General features: G+C 45.9%; 1 protein-coding gene across 1 annotated transcript in view; it reads right to left on the bottom strand.

Moving 5' to 3' along the window:
* LOC119450192 (Down syndrome cell adhesion molecule) overlaps positions 1-18414 on the bottom strand; it is a 370685-nt gene extending 352271 nt beyond the window's left edge. The window contains exon 1 of the mRNA XM_037713569.2: positions 17690-18414. Coding sequence (XP_037569497.2) covers positions 17690-17777 — 88 coding nt within the window. The 5' untranslated portion in view covers positions 17778-18414. The remainder of the gene's footprint in view (positions 1-17689) is intronic.
* Between the last annotated feature and the right edge of the window lie 6408 nt (positions 18415-24822).

Below are 24822 nucleotides of genomic sequence, written 5' to 3'. Positions count from 1 at the left end.
GAAAACGGTGTATTTAAAAATTTTTTTGTTTGCGCGGCTGTGCACAACCTGCGGGATCGGCCCACGCAACAGGCCGCGTTCCTACCAGAAAGCTCGCCTTCACGCATAGCGTCCGCCGCAATCGTTTTCCTGTAAACATAAGCTGCAGTTGCCGGGAAGCGTGAGAAGCAGTCAAGGATCTTTGGGTGCTATCGCGTTTCACTCTTAAAGGCGAAACTTAAGCGTCCTGAAAGTTTTTGTCATAGTAGATTGGCAAATACCCAGTAGCAGATACCTAGTTACCCAAGTTGGCGTCAAAATGTAGCTCAGTGAACAGCGGCATACTCATACTAACACAGTGAGCCAAGTTGGTATCAAAGGAGTTCATTGATGAGCAGCAGTGAAACGTACCCAGTGTTCCAAGTCGGCGTCAGACTCGTTGAAGAGCGGAACATAGTTACACAGTGTCACATGCTGAGTCAACGAAGTTGGTACAACAGTTGGTTTCGAACCCTGGGCCGCGATTTTGTAGCAAGGCATTATGACTTATTCTACTCTAGTCTTATCATCCACCGCTCACGGCCGGCTGATCCCGTTGATAATGCAAGCGGACCATCGCTCCGGCCACTGACAAAGCGCGATAAGCGCGAAAATGCATTATAACATTAAAGGCATCGCTACAAAATACCGGCCCTGTTTCCTCAGCGCAGCAGCCCAATGCGTGACCTATTGGACCATGGGCTACCCGTGGTCCAGGTGGGCGGGAAAACGATGAGAGACATCGAATGACAGTCAGTCCCCAACAAGCGCGTGAAGTTTCCAATGAATGCTAATCACCCTAATAACAAACTTCCCATCATCAAATTATATATGCACCACTACTTAAAGTTCTAATCGCCTTAGCGTTGATACTAATCCCCGAAAAATGCGTTGCGCCTAATTTTTTTTCTTTTTTCCCATCCTCTGCTTGATGATACAAACAGCGATGTAATGAACAATTCCATTCAGAGTAAAGCCAATCAGACTCCACGCACAACGAAAGCGAAAAAAGTACAAGCTTATGACGAATGGCGGATACTGCTTTAGCGACAACAAAGGGCTGTTTGCCGAGGGACGCATGTAAATTAAGCATCCTGTTCTGCACTGATAAATGTTTAAGAGGTACACATCGGCAACGGAAGCCAAGTAAATGACCAGGCCTTTCTGCAGGAAGCCGGCAAGTCATTCGATAAAAAGGAAAAAGGTGCGTAAAAAACAAAATATTTAGTCCTTTTGAGATTGTGCTAGCTTTTGAGTATGCTATTTTGCAACATAAACGAGATTACGGACAAAGCAAGATGGTGTGCAGCACGGTGCTGATGATCGGGCTGACAGACATCACCACATTCTTTTTTTTAATTAAGTGTTCATTGACCAGTCCAGGTGCCGCCTTCACAACGAACGAGGATGATTGTACAATGCGGCCGATAAAGTTCTCTTCTAAGTATGGGCTCCTTAATGCTCTTTGACATGCAAATGCGATGTCGTTTCAGCCGGGGAACAGAAAGGCGCGTGAGAGCAACTTATAATATGCAGGTGTAAAAAAGGGGCGACCGGAAAGAAGACATGGGTATGGGCTTTTTGAAAGTGGTGCTCGGGTCTGACGGCCCCCCGCCTCCGGGGGACGTCGTTTAATCGGCGGCCTTCCGTGTCTTCTCGACATTTCCAGCGTCATGATTCCAACACTGGTATATCCTTAATTTGCGTCTTCGTGCCGAACTGGAGCTACATTCATACGCGTCGTCACATATCTGTTTCCATGGGCCCTCGCGCGCCTACAGGACGTGACATTCACCGCCTGAGCATAGTTTGGCACGCTACGCCAAATAAATTAATGCTGTGCGATCTCAAGAAGGGTCGGGCCGAGTGGCCGGCTGCATTATTTTAAATCTCAATGTGACCCTAAGAGTCAGTATAGCACTCCCACGAAAAAAAAAGAAAGCCGAACGCCGCAGTATTTTACCGATTATGAACAGCAGAAATGGCGAATTCATCAGGCAGCTTTTCTTTTTCTTTTTTGGGAGGGCGGGGGGGTTCTGGGTTGGGCTGCTGAAGCAATGTTATAGGCATTGCAGAAGTCCGAAAATATTTTATACTGCCTGACAATTATAATTTTAATAATAGAGGCGTCATATCAACTGTACATTTTTGATGATTATGCCTCACTTGAGGCGGAGTTGGGACGATATCTATTTGGACGGTTTCCTACACTTAAAGTGCTATACAGAAAAACAGAGGCTTTGCTTAAGTTTGGCAACAAAACACAGAAATAAGCAGGTATATCAGCAACAGGCCACATGGTTTAAACCCGGTCTATCAATTACTGTTTCTTTTTAAGCCATTACTTTCCAGTTAAAGATTGTAAATTAGGAGTGCGCATGTAGAATCACTTTATTGTAGCGTATGGGCGCCGGTGCTTTCTCAAGGCACCTTCAAGTACCGTAATTTTTCATATTTAAAGCTCGAAGAATGCGTCAATTAAGCAAAAAGTAAAAATGAAAGAAAGAAACCGAGAAACTATAAAACAGTACACGCAAAGAGACCAAGATCAAAGTACGATAGCCTCTAATGTGGCTGCATAAGTAGTTCAGAGGCGACGAATATTTTTGATAAAATTTCAGCCCTGATAAGTGACATGCAAATGGGAGCGACGGATCTCCATTTTAAGATTCTCCCGCCCAATTTCACAAAGGCGGCACTCTGGTCGCCCAGCTACACGCTGTGGCTTCAGGTAGGCGGGAACATTTACCGGCTCACCTTCTGTTGCTCTTCACAACCTTATCAGTCTTTCATATTTTTTGCTTGAGGTGAAAGTCTCCGCAACATTTATCGCCGTATTTGCGGTAACCTTCTTTACAGTCACCAGACCAGGACCCGTTTTACAAAGTTTGTTCTCTTGTTCCGTCCTGTCTATGCCACGCAGTGCGTACAGTACGAAGTTTCGCACCTTCGTAACACGAATAACCACTTTACTATGCTGAGCATAGAATAAAGCATATCAACACAAATCGCAACACAAGACCGTCTAATCACCTGCTTGACTGCGTAACGCGCAAGGTAAGAGAAAGAAGAAAGAAAGAAAGAAAGAAAGAAAGAAAGAAAGAAAGAAAGAAAGAAAGAAAGAAAGAAAGAAAGACATATTCCGGAAGGTAGTAGGTAACTAAGCTCCCACACTTAGCAACTGTACTTTCCCTGACGCCCACACTTACGGTAGCTTTTGGCGTGCCGAGCTTGTCGGCGAAAAAATCAGCTCAACGACCGAATATTCCAGCAGATGTGGCCAACAAACTAACATCGACATGGAGAAACATGAAAAGCGAAAAGAAGCGCGCGAGTCTATAAAGGAAGGTATTTGGTGTGCACCGAGATTACGGCGTCCACATTTCACCGAAATTGCCCTGTTCGCGCAAGTGCACGACACAGCCAGCTGACGCTGAGAAACCCCTATACGTTCGACTATGCGATCAAAAAAGAAAAAAAAAGGAACAAACAGAAATAAAATTCATTAACGAGCACTAAGCGCGAGGCGCGTCAAAGCTTCACGAGGAAAAAAACCTGCTGTTTTCGGAACAAAAACAAAGAACCACAAACAAAAAAGAAAAAAAAAGAAACACAGGGCAGAAACTTAGAAAGAAGCTTCTAGAGCAAGAAGAAATTGAAGAAAACAAGACAGAACGTATGTAATTACAGAACAAAGACTTAGACGTAGCATGTATGAAAAAGGGGGTAAAAAAACCTAAAAAAATAAAAAATAAAAAGAGGCAGCAATAGTTCTGCCTGCGCATAATGACGGAAGCTGAAAGGAAACTGTGATAAAGGTCGGGAAGCTTAGCTGAATTTGTGCCTTTTTCTTACCTTTCTGTTAGGCAGGAACATTTTGCTTTATTTAAAGTTATGAGTTGCAAAAGACCGCATGCAAGTTATGCATGCATGAACGCGGGTGAATTACAGGGTCGAGTTTAGAATTAATGGGCAAAGAAACAAGAAAAGCTATACTGAAGAATGCTAAACGAAATAGGTAACGCATTAGAAATAAATAAAATCAGTCAGAATAATTTAAGGTGACAAACTGAAAGGCAAAGTAAACAGTGTATGGTGTGTGGAAGCACAGACAAGTGTAAAAGAAAAAAAAATGCCGACCGTATATAAGTTGCAGACGTCGGACGGAATCCATTCAAAGGAAATAAGATAAAAGGCTCCCGAGCCTCTCACTCATTACAGGCATTAGCCTGCACGTCGCAAAATTTCTCCGCCATGATTTTGTTTTGCACTTCCGAGTTTTGCGGTGAGAGCAAGGGTGACTTAGGGAGGCATAAAAATAAAGGTAAAAAGAAAGAGAAAGCTTCACGTTATAATTCTCTTTTCTGAGCTAGTTGTCAAGGCTTTAACTTTTTTTTTGGCTGTGAGAGAAGTTCGCAGCAAAATTAGATTAGCGAGAACTACACGCTGAGTAACGTGAGGGCGTTCAACCTAGGCTGCTAGATCGAAAGGTGTTCGCGCAAGGAATGAGATCAACGTAGGGTGCGCAGAACGCGTACGGTTAAGTACTTTTACAAAATAAGGGGAAAATAAGATTACAAGATATGCGCGGAGTGGTTATAGTGCTGGAAATAGGCACGTCAAGATCAGGAGGCACGAAGCACAAATTTGGCGCTTTTGGAGAGTGCTGCGCACGTATCCGCTAAACGCCAACGTGTCCTGCGCAACCCTCCAAAAAACCTCAAGCGGCAGTTCCAGCACCGCAGTGACAAGCCTTTTGCAGGCTCGCTATTAAACATACACTAAGGAGAAACAGTAAACCAGTTCGAAGTCATTAAGTGTTCTTAAAAAAAACTATATTTTCATACATTTCGCAGTAAGAGACTGGGAGATGCCCCAGCGCTTGTACGCAAGTGTTACTTCACGGATTTCTAAGTAGTTTGTTGTATTTCGGCCGTCGTGCCACAGAAAAGGTTCTGAAAGTTGCTGAGTGCAGTATTGAGCTCTTGTAGAATACAATGTAGTCCGTCTTTACCGATAAAAAGTTACCTACGCCCCAAGCAGCCACCTTCTAAATGCACGACGTCATTGCGAGCTGATGCGGGAACTTGAACTCGTCTTTTGTTTCCGCATCCTTTCTGGCTAACCAAGCCTGCTTTGCCAGTACAGTTGTTTTTTGGTGTAGCAGATGTGGCGTGTATCATAATAATATCCCCTTTTTGGTCACGTAAGACCGCAGAAATTTACTTATTTAATAGTAGATGCCAAAGTTACTGATACAGCTAAACTTGTTTTTTCAGATCTGAGGTTTATTAGCGCGAATAAAACAAGGACACGGTGAAACAAATAACACATACATACTGTGCCGTTCGTTGACACATTGTTGCTCCTGCACTATAGTATGACTTGCACCGAGGGGACAGACATAAGTATAGCGTATCTCTCGATAGCGTGTACGCGCTATAATGAGCAATGGGTCAAGAATGCAGGATGAGCTCCTAAAAAGACCTTGGTGCTCTTTTTTTTTTACCCATCAGCGCTTCAAGAAATAAAAAGTTTGCAGCTGCCACTGGCAAAAAACGAGGTGGCTCAGTTGTTCAACAGGAACGCGCCCACCGCCATCACGCACTGCACGCACAAACGGCCGAAATCGCTGTGCCTGGGAACGAATAAGACAGCTGACAGCGCCAACCGTTAAATTGAAAATCTATTAGTAGAGAAAATACCACCTTGCTAGAACTATTTACCCCAATTAGTGTGTGGGTCATGGTGTCGGCGTGCGCCAGCGACGAGGTGTACTACGAAAGGTTCCTGACAAAGAAAAAGCTGCTCCCCAGGGTGACAAGTTTCACGACCGCAAAGCACCTAAGTAAGGCAAAAGAGGGGCATTGATACAATCAAGTCTAGGATGAAGTGATTCGCTTGCGCGTGTATACATGTTCTTTGTGAGGGATACTTGTCACTCAAGCCTCGTTTTGTCCTTAAGGGAGTTTTGTATATTGTAATGTACAGTGTAGCAGCAGACGCTCTGACATCATAAATCTCGTCTGAGCTTGATGGATGACTGTGCCCTGTTACTAAGACATTACAAGGCAACAGGACACGTACACTCATCCGACGAGCTCAGACGAACACCCTGCTCACTAATGTGCGCAAGTACCTCTTCCGAGGCCGACTCACTGAAGACCCCCTCGCTGTAGCCACTGCGGTGTTTATCTTCCCAAAACATCGCACATTCTGTGGCCATTCCATCCTACACTATCCCCCTTAGCCAAACTCGCATCTCTCCCACCTATCCCTTCCGCCGAGTGGCTGACCACCGCAACCACCTTTGACGACCAAGGATTATATTGCTGACATTATCGGTCTAGCGATGAAGCACGCCGCAAGCGTCGTCCTGGACAGAGGGCATCGGTGCAATTTTTGTTTCTCGCAAAATAAAGTGATTTGTATCTCTCTCTCCTCAATAATAGTTTGGTAGCTATTCTCCACGTGAAAGCAGAGAGCGTTACTTCTCAAGTTAGAAGCAGATGAGCACGTCGCAAGCTTTCTATTTGGCGTGAGCGCACTGAGCGTACTTCCACAATTATGTGTTTTTGAGAACACGCCTCGATGTAGACCTTGGTCAAAGGCGACCTAAAACCTGACAAGGCATTGCCCCTGTAGGAATACGGTAGATGTGAAATATAATTAACAGGATACACTGTATAAATATAACGGATAACATCCGCTCCGTACCGTCCGGAAAACTGAGATGAGATTAAACAACTAAGAATTTGAACATAGAAGAGAGTGGAATACTGTAGACACTTATTAAAAGGGGTACTATTGTTTTATAAGGAGAACAGTTAGCATAACGTAATGCGTTCGAATCAACTTGAATATATCAATTAGGTTGCCTGAATTTTGCGTCACGTAGTAGACTCTCATTTGAATGCAAAGGGTTTACGAAGCTTGGATTTGTGTATTATTCACTTCAAATCATTTTTAATAAGCAATCCCTAAGCTTTTTTTAATTACATGAGGTGATACGATGATTATGATCTATAGCAACTGTGTTAATGTGCTTCTTTTACCCCTTAACGTTTTATTCGTTGTTTCCTGAGCATAAGCGGCCTTTTCCTTTTTCAGACTACGTTTTATTGGCTTTATGTCAACATACAAATACAGCGCTTTCATTTTTTCCCTTACATCATAGTATAACTTTTATCTTGGAAAGCACGACGGTAGTTCAACCATTTTAGCATAAGCCACAAGGAGACCTCTAGCGATCACACCTCAAGAAGCGAACCAGGTGAGTGTAAATAAAATAATTGGTGGTGCATCCATTCTTTGAAGATGTTTCTCGATGTGAATGCGGTCCGCAAGTTTTCTTACGATGGGTGTGTAATTAATAATCGGGGGATATGTTTTTCATGCTATGATGATTACTACGTTGATTATTCTATCCACAGGCTATATCCCCATGCCATCCATGCATCACGAAACCTTATGGGCACATCGGCAGACACACGAAGTGGCAATCTCTCTACCAACCACAATGGCAAATGATACTACGACAGAGTATATCTTGTTATCACTGCACACCATTTGAACTCCGTGGCAACCCTTACTATCCCTAGGTCTCCTGACTGTAACTTCGTTGCTATGGCTATCCATTAAGGGGCCATGCTCGAAGCGAAGGTGCCAAACCGGAACGGGGGTAAAGTTCGCAAAGAATGGTAATTTTATTGAGTATATACCAGCAATGAGGAACTTCAGATAACTGCACAGTGCAGGTGCGTTAGACAACGCTAGGTTATGATAGCACGCAAAGTATATGGATTTCACTCTGCTGTCGTCTGGTGCCGTATTCTCAATTGGTAATTTTCAGTGATAACACTTTCGGTGTGCATTGATAGGCTTTGCCAGCAGAAGTGTGTGTGAGCAAAGCAATAACACAATCTCCAAGAGAGATATCTTCATGTTCCATAGTTCTGAAATTTTATTGCGATGCCAATTATATGCACACTCCAAGCGCAATTATAACGCCGGCTACGCCATCACCGTCGCCGTCGCCGTGAGTTTCAGTATAAAGCCCAACGGCGATAAAATCGTCGCCATGAGTCGATACGGCAGGTGGCCATACGGCAGGTGGCCGTACGCTGTATGTGCGAGTGAAAGCGTACGAGAAAGAGCCAGCAATCGGGGCTCAATGCAGCGCATGCGAGGGAGGAAGGCAGGCCGGAAGCGCGCGGTCTTCTTTTATGTTTACCTGTGCGCGCGTGACACAATGTTTGTCTATTTAGTTAGTAAGCGAATGTTTACAACTTTAGACGACCCATTAAATTACTATCCTTGCTTCGCATAGCTCTCTACTAATTTGCTATCACAATCGATGCTTCACCTCTCGGGCGAAACTGCGACTTTTTTTTTCACAGGATGGCTGTCAACCCAGTTAAGCATCATGCTAAATGATACGTCAACCGAACTGATGGTATCCCCAAAATGCTCGACCTGCATGTACAACCGTTATCTATTTGACTTTGTTCATGTCATTATGAATTACTTATGTTGCTGTAGACCAAGAGTGAAGACCAGCCAAAGTCGCATAGCTTCTCTATACAAGTTAGAGGTGCTAACTTTTTACATCCTTCTGTGATTAGTGGGACCTGCGTGTTTTTTTTTTCTGTTCCTGAGAGGATGTTCTTGCTTAAGTTTTGTCTTTAGGACCTGTCCTCTTGCTGCTTCCTTTCTTCTTTACTTCCCTTCTCCTTATCTCCTACTACCTTTTCTATGACCTCCTTCCTAAAGAGTAGGCAGGCTTTGTGCTCCTCTCGGCGGCTGTGCTAGCATGCTCTTCCCCTATTTCTCTCTCTCTCTCTGTGTATGTGTGTTTTCATAATAAATATTATTATTATTAGGAATAATATTAATACTAATACTACTACTATTAATAAGATGCAGCCGGTCGAAGTTTGTCCTCACACGACCGACGCATGATGAAAGCAACTCTATATCACTGGGTTCTAGTGCCAATTGCGAAAGTTCAAACTTCTCCTGAAACGCATGTTTCTTTTGATTTACGAGACACCCCATTAACTATAATATGGTGCCAATCTAGAAGGATTGAAATTTACGACGCATCCTTCAGCGAAGCCATCGTCATTGCTAGAGGGTATGTCGCAAATTCCAGCCCGCGTTCTAAAGTTCCCGTGATGCTGGTTTGGAAGATACTTCCTGACAAATTAAACTATGTGGCCCAAAATTTTTCTGCAATTTTCTATTTCTTGAGGAAAGTGTCTAAGGCGTTGTGTCATTAGTCACTCACTGAGAGAGTCGGTTCGGCAGAGATAATTTTTTACATTGTTGCGTGTTCTCTAGTACCACGTTTCAGCATACAAGAACGTGATGCGGCTTTGATAGAGCTTTGCTTTTCGGCATATCTCGTGGTGCAGTACCTTGAATAAAGGATGAGCTTATGCATAAATGTCGTATAAAGGTCGGGAAAGGTTGTTTCCTGCATTAAAATAATAATTTGCGTTAGGCAAGTCCTTTGACAGAAAGGTTGCGTGAGCCTTTGTGCACTGTGTAAGTGAGGCACGCGCCTGGGTACATGCGTCTCGAGCGCACTTGGACGCTCCAGGCCATGCTTTGTACTACAAGCTTGCATTCGCGTGCAGAAATATTGTGAAACAGGTTATAAATAAAACGAAGTTCCTTGCGCTGTGTCTTGCAATGTCGGTGCAGTTGAACCAACTATCCGTACAATGAAATCACGAGGAATAAAGGCGAGCGACTGTGTTCATGGAGTTTTACTTTCTTCACGCGAGATTTGGCAATGCAAGAATCGGCTCACTAATGTATGAAAGTACTTCGACCTTTTTCTATCTAAGTGTCATCTGTAAGCGCGCATCTGCAAGATAATCTACACATTATTAAGAATGACGCTAGAAAGGCATAACCAAACACAAGTAGAACACAAACATGCGACATGAACGTGCACTGTATGTAATTATTTTGTGTATTAGTCCTTCGCGCCGTTTCTATAGGTGTATAGGAATGCACAGAGAGCCTACCCAACCTGCTCATGAAGAAGTTCTTTGGAATCTTCCCGATAACTTGCTGGCCGACATGTATGGCCAATGAAGGCGAAGTTATTATACAATGTAGGCATGCAATGTCAGGAATTATGTAGGACACTTTTTCTTGACTTTTTGAGATACAGTTAGCCCATATTGACCAGTACTTTAAGGGCAAGTTTTCGTTCTTTACAGGTGGTTGAAGGTCGGGCTTTCAGAATTTGTCTTGGTTTGCCAAAATACACGTCAACAGCTGCGAATATTGCAACTGCCGGGACCGACCAATACAAACATATATTGTGATGGAGGTGCTCAGAGTGCACATTAGTCACTTTCGGTAGATGCTCGTTCCCACCATCTTGCAACACTACCGTCAGCAAGGCCGCTCGGCAATATTTTGTGTTACGATTTCTGATTATTACAGCAGCCTTCAATCATGCTTAACCCTCGCAACTAAGTCATCGATTCCTCGATGGTGTTTCGCTAGACCTGCAGTGCACGTCACAGTACCAGTAAAGTGAAGAAAATGTGAGCGGTCATCTCCTGCTCTTAGAAAATTATTTCTACTTCTTTTGCAAGAGAGTTACGCCGACCGCGTACATATTAACAACTGATCGATCAGCAATTCTACTGCTCGTCTGGAGCTGTGTTTTTTTTTAGCGAAAGCCATCACGACCATCAGTTTCAAAACGTGCCACCTAACGACAACGACAGCTGCGGAACTTGCAGCTCTTCGCACTGCATTTCGTCTTCTCAGCGAAGAACAATCTTGAAGATGGTCACCCGTCGCGGTGGCTCAGTCAGCTAAGGCGTGGCGCCGCTGAGCACGAGATTGCGGGATCGAATTCCGGCCACGGCGGCACCATTTCGATGGAGGCGAAGCGCAAAAACGCCCGTGTGCTTGCGTTGCGGTGCACGTTAAAGAACACCAGGTGGTCAAAATTAATCCGGCGCCCTACACTACAGCGTGTCTCATAATCAGAACGAGTTTTGGCTCGTTAAACTTCAAAAAGAAGAAGAAGATGGTCAATATTCACTGGCTGGAATGCGGCACTGCAGTCTTTGCTATCAGCCTTGAGACGGGGACCACAGAGGCAACTGGCATTCAAGATTAGAGGAACTAATCCATACCTTGGCTGAGAAAGGACACCAAGGGCGCTATAACGTAAAATGATTCCAAACTGATTTTATTCCAAACTCCTGACGTCAAATTTACGTAACCACCGACGCAAGCATCGGGCGGTGACCCGCAGTGCTTGTCTGAACAACCCAATCAAACACTCTCCTCGTTTATTGGAGGTCACCTTTGTTCGCTGTCAAAACCAATAACATTGTCTACACTCAGCGGTTTTACTTATCTAATTGGCTGGCAAGAGGCGAGGAGCATGCTCTAGTGGAGAGGGTTTCGATGGGGTCGAGCCAGCACAGTGAAATTAGATAACCGCATGAAGAGGGTGGTGCCGGCTTCTCCGATTCGTCCGCTTCGCCCTACTTAGCTTGCGGTGGCTGGTCGAAAATCGCGGCAGCGTGCAACGGTAGGATAAGAATGCCGCTAAAACGGATCCTCAGCGAGAAAGAGTTGGCAGAGTGATGTCGTATGCAGGCCGAAAGGACTCGACAACGTTTTACTGCCACGAAAAAAGCTTTATCATGCACAAATAATTGCATGCTCACCGGCAGGTGCGAGTAGCGAGGGCCTGAGCGATGGGCGCGCAGCCATCTTCTATTCCTTTCGGAACGGGGCAGTGTTTGGCTATTCCGGAAAATTTTCAGTATTGTTCGGCTTATTAAAGCATTTTTTCGCGTACACGTCACTTTGACGTTGTGAGTTTTCGTGGTTTTGTGACGTCGCGTGACATACAGGCGAAGTGGGTGTAGCGAGAAAACATAGGACCAATAGCAGAGGGATAATAGTGAAAAGGCGTCGAATCAGGATTGATTATTTTTTTTGTGGGGCCAAATCATGCATAATCAGTGTGTACACGTTATATCAGACGGGGACCTATTGCAGTGTTCGTGACATCGCGTGACAGACAGGCGAAGTTGGGAGTGTCCCGAAAATGCTTTGACCAATCGTGGACGCTGATTCCAGAAATTGGAATCGAAACAGCTTGGAATAATTTTACGTTATAGCGCCCCAAGTGACATTTCATTGGCTTCCAAGTCGCTGCGACGCCATAGGTAACGAACATGCCGATAACGCTACTCGGTCAGCACTTTAAGGCAGTGAAGAGGAACAGATACCGTTATAAAGGACCGATGTCGCTAGAAAACTTCCAATGCTCACACAGGATATCACGTTTTGCATGTGGAACACCCCGAATTTTCAAGGCAATCAACTGCACCACCTGGACTCTACTCGCCGCGTTCGCATTCCAGCTGCACTCTGCCGACGGGAGGCTACCCTGCTTTGTTGAATACGGCTAGGAGTGATTTTTTCGAAGTCTTTTGCTTTCCGAATCAGATGAGCCGACGACGCCTCGTGGATGATTGTGGTACCGAGGAGACTGTCGAACACCTTCTCTATCCGTGACGGTCGTTGACCCAGTTTACAGAGACGATCGCTCGAAATTGCGATAGCGCGCTCTGATTAAAGGCCTTTAACAAAGGAAATCATTGTAGAATGCCGACCTTACAAGCCATTGCAGCGGTGGGCGATGAGGGCACTGTTGCAGTTTTTAAGGACAACAAACCTGCACAAGCGGCTGTAGCCTGTGCTTATCTTTTGTAATGCTACTAGTACCATTGTGTGGTGATAGTATGCGGTTAAAGTGACCGGCTGTCAGAATGTGTCTCTGCTCCCTTTAATTCTCTCTTAAGAAGGTGAAAAGGCAGTGTAATCTTAACTGGGATTCATAGCGCTAAAACGACACAAGGACGAGGAAGAACACGGAACATCGTCCTTGTGTCGTTTTAGCGCTATGAATCCCAGTTAAGATTACAATGACCTACCAACACGCCCAAACTTCTTCCCTGCTAACGTGAAAAGGCAGGCTGGTTAACCAGAAGCGAGAATCCGGTTTGCTACCCTACGGTGGCGAGAGACGGGAAGGGGAAGGTAATGAGATGGCAAAGTAGAAATTTCTACTTTGCCATCTCATTACCTTCCCTTCCCGTCTCTCGCCACCGTAGGGTAGCAAACCGGATTCTCGCTTCTGGTTAACCAGCCTGCCTTTTCACGTTAGCAGGGAAGAAGTTTGGGCGTGTTGGTAGGTCATTGTAATCTTAACTGGGATTCATAGCGCTAAAACGACACAAGGACGATGTTCCGTGTTCTTCCTCGTCCTTGTTAGCGCTCGTCCCGTGTTCTTCCTCGTCCTTGTGTCGTTTTAGCGCTATGAATCCCAGTTAAGATTACACTGCCTTTTCACCTTCTTCTGTTTCTCTCTCTATGCTAATTACAAGTCTTTCAGAGTGACGAATTCGTCCATGGAATAGCGCTGCTTGTGTGTCTCGCGCAGCGCATTAGCTTTCGCCTTTTATTGTAATAGTACTTCTATGCGGACACTTGACACGCATTACCGCCGTTGGTGTCGTCGTCATTATGTCTCGCTATTGACGGCGCATGCGTGGCTCATGGACAGAGAGTTAGGGGGTCTTCAGAAACGTCGAGTGCGCTGGGCTGCAAAAACCACGAAAGGAAGTGAACGCATGGTCAGCGCTCTACTAAATCGTTGCGCTTTTTGCTGCTGGCGTAAGCGTTGTGCCTACGCATACTATAAGCACAATAACGTTCCTGCTGAGTGGCTGTGGGTATATGCACTGGTCTGAGCGGAACGGAAATGAACTGCCACCCATATGGATGGCGTAGTGGTTTTGACGTTGCGCTGCTACGCCGGAGGGTGTGGGATCAAAATCCGGCGGCGGCCCCATTTAAATTAGGGCGAAATAAGAAAAAACGCCCGTGTAACGTGCATTTGGGTGCACGTCAAGGGACTCCAGGTGGTCAAAATTAATCATGAGTCCCCCACTACTGGCGTGCCTCATAATCATAACGTGGTTTTGGCAGGTAAAACCCCAGAAATTAGTTTTCAACGTAACTTTCAAGCTAACGTTATGTAATATTTCACTGGGTGCTATATAACTAACGCCGACGCTTTCCCATCGGTCTCTTCTATCGAGTTGGGACACCACTGGCGACGTTCCTCATCAAGCCAACGTTGTGAGACGCTTGGTCGCTGCCAGGACGCTGTTCCTTCCACCCAACAACGCCTTGCGTGCTGCTTCGTACCAATATGTTGCATCGGCGTATAGTCCGAACGTCGTCCGAGGAGTTCAAGCACAACTAAAGCCACTGCTATAGCTCTCAGTCCTTCGCTCGTCGGGCGAAACTGCGAACTTATCTCAGAGAAGCTGCTCTCAAAGAGGTTCCTCACTTCGTTCGTATTTTGTGAGCCGTATGCTGTGTGTTTGGTATGTGCCTGTGACGTCCACTGTGCGTATAATTTCATTTCTAATCGTTCTCATCTGAACTAAAGCTTAGTAGATATGTGCCGTCAGACAAACTTCTGCAGTTTCCTTTTAAATTATTGCTTTTAAAGAGCCACGCGAGGGTGACAAACCACGTAGCAAAGGCGACACCTTGTATGTACGCCATAGTGTGCTCCATTGGAGTTATTATGCCTTCCGTTTTCCTCCTCTCAGTGCACTCTTTTGACAATAGACATACACAAAATCGGCCAGTGTTTGCTGCTTATGCAAAGTACAATATGCGCAAAAAGGTGAACCCGGAACGTTGTCGCAGGAGTCCCGCTTGAATCGAAAGGTCGCCCTTGCTAGGTAACACCGTGTTTCGTATTCAAGTAACTTACTGACCATAGTAATGCACAGGACTTAAAATGCTTATCAAGGACATTTCAGGACATTTTCGTAGATATTGCGGTCCTGACGCAGAGGACGAGGTCACGGGTTTAATTCCTCGCAACCGTAGCCGCGTTCTGATATGTGAAGAATGCCAAAAACACTTTTGTATCGAATGTTCAGTGGAACGTCATAGAATCGCATGATCATTTTGTTACCGGGTGCTGTTATGTTACCGGATAGAATATGAATGGCTCCACACCATACGGCGTTTGATAGTTAGCGCTCAAGCGGGGCAATTGCTGGCAACCTTTGCAAGGCTAGGTCCGCCTGCAGCAAGCAGCGCTCTTTCTCCTCCCGCGGAGGTCCACATTATTCTGAAGCACCTCTCTGCGCTGTCTTTGATAGCCATGATTAAGCCATCAAGATGTAAAACCCATAGATATCTTTTTTCTTCGGCAAAAACGAGCTCCTTGCTTTGCTGTCTTATACCATGATGTCGTGTTCACCGCATCTTTCTAATGGGTCTCTTAATGGCGTATCTCAAGAGAACAATTTTGAAAAGCCAGCTGCAGATCACATTGGCGACGTCGAAACATACACCATCTACTCATAATTGTCGCTGTCACACGTATACCAACGCATGCACGTCAAACATCGTTTGCCACGATATTTTTGCGCCTTACTTGGTTCGATGAATGCTTCGGTGGCTCGGAGTTGGCGATGTGCTAGGTAGGCGCTTAGCATCGACGAAACCTACTCGAACCGATACGTGACGGTAAGCTGCGCACTTCTTGCAGTTGAGTTCCAAAGGCGGGAGAGGAGTGATTATTTTGCTATGCCACCCGAACCCCGCTATAGCTGTAAGGAAAAATTTTGTTTCTCGACAGACATATATGCATGATGGTGATGAAGGCGAGCGCCGAACAAGGAAGCCCGGCGTGCGTGACATTTGTTCGCACGCAAAATAAACATGAATGGTATCGCAGCAAAGGCTGAAAAATTGTAGTAGTAGTAGGATAACACGGTCATGAAGTAGTAGTTCATGCCAGTGGCGGACGTTGCAGGATCATGAGCTGTAACTGTAACTTTCGTAAGTTTTGTAAGAACTGTAAATTATAGATGCTGTAACTGCAATGAATGAAAGTAAATTACGTGCATGCCCTCGCGTCGTATTTGCATTATGGGGATACGCCACGTGATGGTCAAAGAGAGGAGTAGTGAAGGGCTCTCGCTGGTGTATGCCTCTCGAAGAGGAAACAAACAGCAACTTTAGATTTTTTTCGATCGTGTCACATAAAACCAAGCCCTATGAAGGGCTAATAATGCGACACTTGCTTTAATCGTTGAAAAAATTCTGCCTGGTAGAGTATGCCATTTCCTAACGTGACTATTCACGGTTATTATTTATTTCTTTCGCCCATTTTGTCAGCATGTGTAGTACGAGCGCTAACCTGCCGCTTTCACATATTAATTTAATAAAATTGACAGGTTCTTCCTTAAAGATACGAGCACACATATGTCAAAATTGTGCAACGTGAACAGCTAGAGATTTTTTAGATGATCCATGTTCATTTTGTCTACTCACTGAGTAGTTTCAGTCATTGTCTGGCAGCAGGAGCCATGGATCGAAAAAGCGAAAACAGGCTTAATTCTAAGGCTTAAAAAGTGTATTTTGATTTCTTTGAATAAGCGGGTTGCTCGCCACACAGCTCGTTAAATACATGAACATCCGATAGATACATTGAAAAAGAGATTAGTAAGAGTCTACATATTTTTACAATCAGTAAAATCACGATGAGCATTGTCTTTGCTGTGTGCTATAACTGGTACAGTTGGACAAAGAGTTATCTTGCATGCCGCCCGTTTCGAACCATCTTCGGAATAAGCGGTCTGATAGCAGTTTCTAGACAGAGTAAGCAGGCTGTTGACCTCTAAGTTCATGGGGATATAACATACATGTGTTTAGAAAGTTTAAGCTATAGAAATTTGAATATGATCTCATTTTTTTTCTTCTACTTGGCTGGAGTGCATTGCTAAGTAAAATGAGCATTATTTCTGAGGAAAGTGACCACGTAGACTTATCTGTGAATAGGCAGAAAGACTTTCATTTTTGGCGAAACCGGTTTGGACAATGTGCTTGAAAGCTGGAGTTTGTGTGAACTACTTATGGTGTGACGAGGTGGGCGCAACATTCGATGGCACCAGTTCACGCCTTCGTTTAGTTTCCCCTGCCCAAGAGGATAATAAGACGCAGTGTCTGTTAAATTACGAAAGATTTTTCTTTTGTTGATTTGCGCAAGATATTATGTGCCTAGAGAAAGCAGCCTTATATGTAATTTTAGAGCAGTTTTCAAAAACTTCCATGTGTTACAATCTCCGAAGCTTTCCGGCTCTATAACCACCGCACTGCGCACGAGTATATACATTGAAGATGAAGCGCGGATGGTGCATACCGCTGCTGGGAGTTCATAACATTGAGTTCCAACAAGATCAACAAGTCAACGTCGCACGTGATTTTGCTTCTTATTTCACGAATTAATTCTTATCGCTTGTGAGTTCAGTAGCCACTCGATGCATTTTAGAAGGCTTCGGATGGACTAAGCTTGTGTATAGTATACAGGATGTATTGAATATTTACGTATAATTATTACACGCCGATTCATCTCCATTAGCATAAGTGCGTGTAAAAAAAAAGAACAAGAAAAAAATCTGCCAAAAACGCACAGAGCCAGGCTCTTTAACTTCCTGAAGTTCAGAGGCAAGAAATGGAACATCATGTGGCATTTAAACCACACCCCACGATGAACGTAATGAGCCCGGAAACTTACCGAATGCTAACAAAGCAAGCAGCAGCTGGAGGGAGGGGATCATTACTCCGCTTGTCACTGTCTTACACGGCCACTGTCTGCTGTTCATCAACCGACGGCGACAGCTGTTCAAAACAATGCGCAGGAGGATACCAAGAAAGAAGAGAAGGCGCACGAGTTCACGCCCGAACACTGACACCGAGCGGAGACATCACGCTGATAGTAGCTGATAGTGGACAGTTAAACGGGTGGCAGCCTCCACTTCGCCATTTATCCGGCGCCGGCAATCACCTGAGATGACGCGCCGAATGAAGCAAGTTCGCCAGTGCACACGAAGCACTCAGAGTCGACACTGGTATCGCGCGTCGCGTGCGTCAAATACTAGTTTCTTTCGATTCACCGAACATGCCGTGGTTCGAAGTCGAGCAGGAATTGAAAACAGAGTTCAACGATTAGCGCACAGCATTGGCACATTGACGCCTCGCGCGAGGATCCGTGACAAGGCGCGCAGCGAAAAGTGTTCACAGCGTGACCAATTGTTTGCTGCAGGGCGAGTCAGGACAACACGCCGAGCACGTCCCAGTCAACGAGCGCCAAACGAACACATCGCTCACTCGGAACGGCGCTCGTTGCAGAGAGGACTGGAAATGCGTTGCCGCTTCACGTGGCGGCCACTAGCCTCGGGCCTGCAGGTTCAGCTGCAACGCGCCGCCAAGCGCTCGCCGGCGCAGCTCGGGTTCTGAGCGGTGGCGTAGCGGGTGGCTTGAGACGTGCGCTGCCGCCGCGGCCTTTCTGTGCCGGTGTCCCGGAGCGCGTTTGAAGGCCAGCGGCTCCGGCGAGGGCCTCCACCGCCTCTCTCCTCCCGCCTCGGACTCGCGCCCGTGGTACGCTCCGCAGATAGGGCGCGGCAACCGCGATCAACCCCTTGCCTCGTATCGACTCACCCCTCCCCGCTCCGGCCAGCGATCGCAGCGACTCGGCGCTGGCACCGCCGGCGAATCCTGGAGCGCAAACACACGCTAGAGTAGCTGCACGTGGAGGCATGCATGCTATATAGGACACTTCATGCTGCAATACAGAACGGATCGAAATCATCACCATCATCAGCCTATTTTTATGTCCGCTGCAGGACGAAGGCGGCTCCCTGCAATCTCCAGTTACCCCTGTTTTGCGCTAGCTGATTCCAATTTCCACCTGCAAATTTCCCAATTTCATCACCCCACCTAGTTTTCTGCCATCCTCGACCTCGCTTCCCTTCTATATTGGCACCCATTCTGTAACTCTAATGGTCTACCGGTTATCTACCCTACGAATTACGTGGCCTGTCCAGCTCCATTCTATTTATCTTAATGTCAACTAGAACTTCTGCTATCCCCGTTTGTTCTCTGATCCCCACCGCTCTCTTCCTGTCTCTTAACGTTAGCCCTAAGATTTTTCGTTCCATCGCTCTTTGTGCGGTCCTTAACTTGTTCTCGAGCTTCTTTGTTAACCTCCAAGTTTCTACCCCATATGTTAGCGCCGGTAGAATGCAATGATTGTACACTTTTCTTTTCAACGACAGTGGTAAGCTCCCAGTCAGGATTTGGCAATGCCTGCCGTATGCACTCCAGCCCAATTTTATTCTTCTGTAAGTTTCCTTCTCATGATCAGGGTCCCCAGTGAGTAATCGATCTAGATAAACGTACTACTTTATAAACTCTAGAGGATCGAGATAACGAGCCACAAATACAGAATTGGTAAAGCACCGCCCCTGTAAGGTGGAAGTTGTGGGGTCCAATTTCCGCCCATTGCATGTCATCTTTTCGTCAACTTTTAATTCCCTTTGTGTAATTACGTATATATTTCAATTAAACTTAAGAATGAACTTCCCTTATGCTCCTTGAGGGAGCACAAGGGAAATTAATGGTTAAGTGTCGTTGTCTGTTAGTTCGTATTGATGTGACCAATTAAATATCGAGGCTCATGGATTCCCTTATCTTTCTCGATTATTAGAGCGAATCAAACAGAACGGGCGTTTCTCTTACAACAAACATTTAATACAAACTACGCTGGAATATACTGTACGTTCACGCTTCATTCGTAAAGATGAGAACTAAAATAAACCCTCCTGCCAGCACAATTACACGTGGCACCGAATGGAATAATAACCATAAAGAACTATTGATATATAACAGTTCCTTCTAAGAATTCGAAATCGACGCCTTGCTTACACACGATTCACCTTTGTGTGCGAGATCAGCCGTTTCAATTAGCCTCTCAAGTGTGTTTATTCTACGGTGAAACAACACTCTCGTGCGTCCAAACACGGGGACATGCACCTACGCCCATGATAATGCGAGGACTAAATGCACATAATAATTCTGATTCAGTGACGAGACACTCCAACTCTTAGCCTACCCGCCGTCGTGGCTTAGTGGCTTTGACGTTGAGCTGCTAAGCCCGATGATGTGGGATCGAAGCCGCATTTCGATGGGGGCGATTTGCAAAAAGCGCCCGTGTACCGTGAATTGGGTGGACGTTAAAGAACCCCAGGTGGTCAAAATTATTCCTGCGTCCCCCACTGCGGCTTGCCTCATAGTGAGATTGTGTAGTAGGGTAGAAGCTTGGGCGAGTCGGTCGTGGTTCATAACGGCGGTGTTGCGTAGCACTCGAAATGTAAGAAAAAGGACAGAGAAGAGTAAAGAGCGCGGCGTTCTCTTTACTACGTAGTGCTCTCTGTGCGGCATGTATAGGGAAAAGGACAAAGAGACGATACGTAGTGAAAAGAATGTAGCGCTTTTTACTCTTCTCTGTCCCTTTTCCTACATTTCGAGCGCTACGCAACACCGCCGTTACGAATCAGATTGCGGTTTTGGCATGTAACGCCACAAATGTGTTTTTTTCCCCTCACTCTTAGCCTGATCTTGATCGCCGACCTGCTTGGGTCACTTATAAACTGCCGTGGCATACCTACCCTAATACACATAACCTGGGAGTGCACTAAGCACCCTCATAGGCCAAATACCAGGACCACAATGGAGCACTAGGAGGCACACCTCGCCTGATCCGACTTCGCAAGACAAAAGTCCTTAATTAGCCAGTTCAGGCAGGTGGCCGAGGCCAGTGGGGCCCTGGACTGAGAGTCTCCGACCACACCTGCTTAAAATCTTGCCCAATCCAATAAAGTTTCTCTCTCTCTCTCTCTATATATATATATATATATATATACATACAACATACATACATACATACATACATACATACATACATACATACATACATACATACATACATACATACATACATACATACATACATACATACATACATACATAAACTGCCGTAAAAAAGCGGTTATACAGATGACGTACGTACCTACTTACGTGCTGAACTTTGAAAGTTTAACATTGGTTTTCCGAGTTCAGCGAGGTTGTCTTTCGAAGGCCGAGTAATTCGCTCCTAATTTTTCCGCGACAGAAAATGCCGCTTTTACACATTATAAAAGCCATGGGACCACTTAAGAATAAATGGCATAACGAATTAACCGTAATTTTCGTTTAGCCCGTCAGTGTTAGCGCTAATACTGTTTTCACCATCTGGTTTTATGCCTCCTTGTTTCGGCCTTTTCGATTTCAATGCGAAAGTAAATATCTTAGCTAATTTGTTCATATTTTTGCTATATTACAACGGTAGACTCAAGTCATCTCTACTAAGCGAGAAGTGAGCAATTGCGGAGAGAAAAAAATAAATTATGGGGTTTAACGTGCCAAAACCACGATCTGATTCCGGAGAGGCTCCTCTCAGAAACGTGTGTTGTGCCTGCTCCCATTTCTCCCTGGGCTCCGACCGTTGTTTTCTTGTGGGCCTCAGGTAGACAAGCAGGATGCGGTCCAAGGGTGTGACAAAAATGAAGACGCCTCGATCACGCAATGCAAGCGGGAGTGGTCAAGATCGGATGGTGTTGGAACGACAAAGACAGCTCACAGTACGAACGCTCCCAATTACTCCAGACTACGTTCACCAAGGATAATCCGGATCTCCCATGGCAACTCGCAGACCATAGAACCTGGTCTGCCATGGGATCATGGCTGCTCACGTATGGTAAACACAATTATTTATGTAGACTGCTTATATGGCTGTTTAGGGAATAGCAGCGGGCTCTGCCTGGACGAAGAAAATATAGCACACAGACAGCACACGGCGCAAGATAATGTTGCCGGCTCCGAGGCTAAGTTCACGCGAGCCTAAACCGCGTCGATGACGCCTTCCATTTACAGTAAACGTCCTCATAACAATATTGTCTCGGCACACAGGCCCATATCGAGTGCTGCGTGCCGTGACTCGTTACGTATGAAACCGCCCCAGTCAGTACCAGTGCCTCGTCTGCCCCGCCTTCCTCTGACGCTGTGCATGTAGCATGCCTAAAACCGTACTACCCTCCTGTTCCCACTGCTAATTAGACGCACCGAGACGGTGCTTCTGCCGCCGGGGATTATGTACATGAATATTGCGTGTTTCTTCTGGACGATGCGCGCGGGCGCCTGGACGAAGAAAACGAACTGCTCTGCGCTCTCCAGCTATCGGCTGATCTGGCCAGCGCTGCAGCTATCTTTTGTAAATATACTTGTAAATAGTCTCCTGTACTTAATCCTTCGTTCGCGTAACTATATCACTGCTCACTTCCGAGTGACATGATTGGATGTGTCATTGAGGTGGTCGACGTATCGGGCAAATGCTCTCACTTGGTGTATATCTGTCAAATAATGTTGCTGCAATCGACTGTTATCGACCCCTGGAAGTAGGCGAATATTTTGATGCTTTTCTTTTATTGCGATAGCAATTATATGGACACTTCAAGCGGATTTCTGCCATTGGCGTCGCCGTCGCCGCCATGAAGTTCCGTATAAAGTCCAAGGTCGATAAAATCATCGCCGCGCGCCGTATGTGCCATGGAAAGCGCGCGGGCGACGCGAGTTTTCACGGAGAGCGAACGGAGGGCGGAGAGCAAACGCCACTTCTTCCGTCGCGCGAAAGCCGTGGGGGGTATGGGAAAGAGGGAGGGAGGGAGGGGGGGGGCGACGCTGTGCTGTGGCACCAAATGCGTATCTTGCAACAGGGCGCAAGGGGAACTGGCGACTTAATCTCCCACGCGAAAGGAGGAAAGCGGGAGGGCCGCGCAGGAGGGAGGGTAGGGGGGGGGGCAGTTTTCCTCTCCCAACAACTGCGCACTTGTACTTTGCGTCGGTGCGGGCTGTTGCACGCACCGTATCTTGAAAGCGATCTCCACTACGGCTCTGACCTTTGTATGCGCTGTGCTTTCGGCCGCTCAGTTTCCTTTGAAGCGATAGACCACACGAACCTTCGCTCGCTGCGGCGGCGGCGCTTGCGCATGCCAGCGTTTTGACAGTGGTTGTCTGCGGTCATCGAGAGTGATCTATTTATGTTTGCTTGTGCTCGCTGACACCATGCTTGTTAATTCAGTTAGTAGGCGAATGTATCCAAGTTTATGCAGCCGATAAAATAACTATCCCTACTCCGTATAGCTCTCTACTAATTTGCTTTCGCACTTGATGCTTCGCCTTTCGGCTATGCCGTGAACAGATATGCCGTGAAAAGCACAGCAAAACAAGATAAAAAAAAATCGAGCTTAAGCCCGAAAGGCGAAGCATTGAGAGCGATAGCAAAGTAAAGAACAAAGGTTCTTTATCAGCCGTATAAATCGATGTAAACATTCAATCCCTAATAAGATTAGCAAGCATGGCGGCATGCACGCGCATGCAAACCTAACCAAATATCACTCGATGACCGCGAACACTCACTCCCAGAACGCTGGCGTTATGAAGGTCGCCATCTGAGGGGAGCGAGCGCCACTGCTGCCTCCCCCTTCAACGCGTCTCCAAAACTTGAAATTACGCAAGCTTCAGCACTAGGCGCGCCGAAAGACAGCTCACATGCAGCCATTAGCCATCTCGGCTCGCCGAAACTTTGCACACGGGGGAGATTGTCTCCAAGATAAGGCACGGGCGGTGGACGGCCGGGCAATAGGAGGAGACGCGCGCTCACATGGACCCTCTCCCCTGCCTTGAGCGCGTTTTATCACACAGCCTCCTACATTTGTCGTGCATCAAGCCACCATCCTTCTCCACTCACCCTCACACGCTTCCCCATGCACCCACAGCATAGGGCGCGAACGGTGAGGTAGGTTCTTATCGCATTTGGACTTTATACAGAACGTCACGGTGACGCAAATGACGACAGGGAAAATTCGCCTGGAGTGTCCATATATTGCTGTCGCACACGCAAAAAAAAGTAATCACAAGAAACGTACTGGTGGTGTCTCTATGGTGTGCTCTGTAATGTTCTCTATTATAGAAAACATTCAGCCACACATAACTAACGAAGGAACATTTCAGAAATATGCAAGGAACGACTGGAGGAATATTACGGCCCTCCTGTGAACAAGCAATGACTCATCGCCTCTTCAAGAAATATGTCACCGAACATAAGAGTGCATGACGTTCTGTTGGAAGAGGTCGATCATGGCTTCATTTCAAGACTGTGGTAGTCGCCATTGCAGTGGAGGTGAAGTCTAAAAGCATTGACGCACTAAGACTTCAAGGCACGTTGGAGCACACTAGGTAGCCGGATGTACTTAGAGCTCTTAAGTATATTGTTTCACCATGTGCTTTATAGAACGTATTTTACGCTTACGTGACATAAAACGCAACTTTCACGCTGGTATGACACACAGCATTGCCTCGTTTTCTCGCTCTCTCCACAGAAGCCTGTACTTGTCCTCAATGACGCTCCATCCTTCTTACTATACTACTCCAACAAGCACGCGAACGTAAATGAACGTGCGCGCACTCTTGTACTGGTCAGAGATGCGATCTCCACTGTAAATTTTATGTCGTGAGCCAGCGAACACATTACGGGTGATTGGGTGGCCACAAATAATTCCTTTGAATAGAAATTATTCAACCTACAGTTACAAATCTGACATACAAAATACCTCTGCTCCAGCAAATGCAGCCTATACAGGGTGTTTTTTTTTTTTTTTTCAGCTGCATCAGATTTTTAATAACTGCCCAAGCCAGATAGCACAATTCTAACCCTTGAATTCTCATTCTGACTCAATGAGGCGGCCGTTACTTATGCGATGAATCAAAATGCCT

The sequence above is a fragment of the Dermacentor silvarum genome, chromosome 4 (assembly GCF_013339745.2).
Source record: "Dermacentor silvarum isolate Dsil-2018 chromosome 4, BIME_Dsil_1.4, whole genome shotgun sequence".
NCBI classification, from domain to species: domain Eukaryota; kingdom Metazoa; phylum Arthropoda; class Arachnida; order Ixodida; family Ixodidae; genus Dermacentor; species Dermacentor silvarum.
The sequence above is the reverse complement of the archived record's forward strand: the minus strand, read 5'-3'. Positions and strand labels throughout refer to the sequence as shown.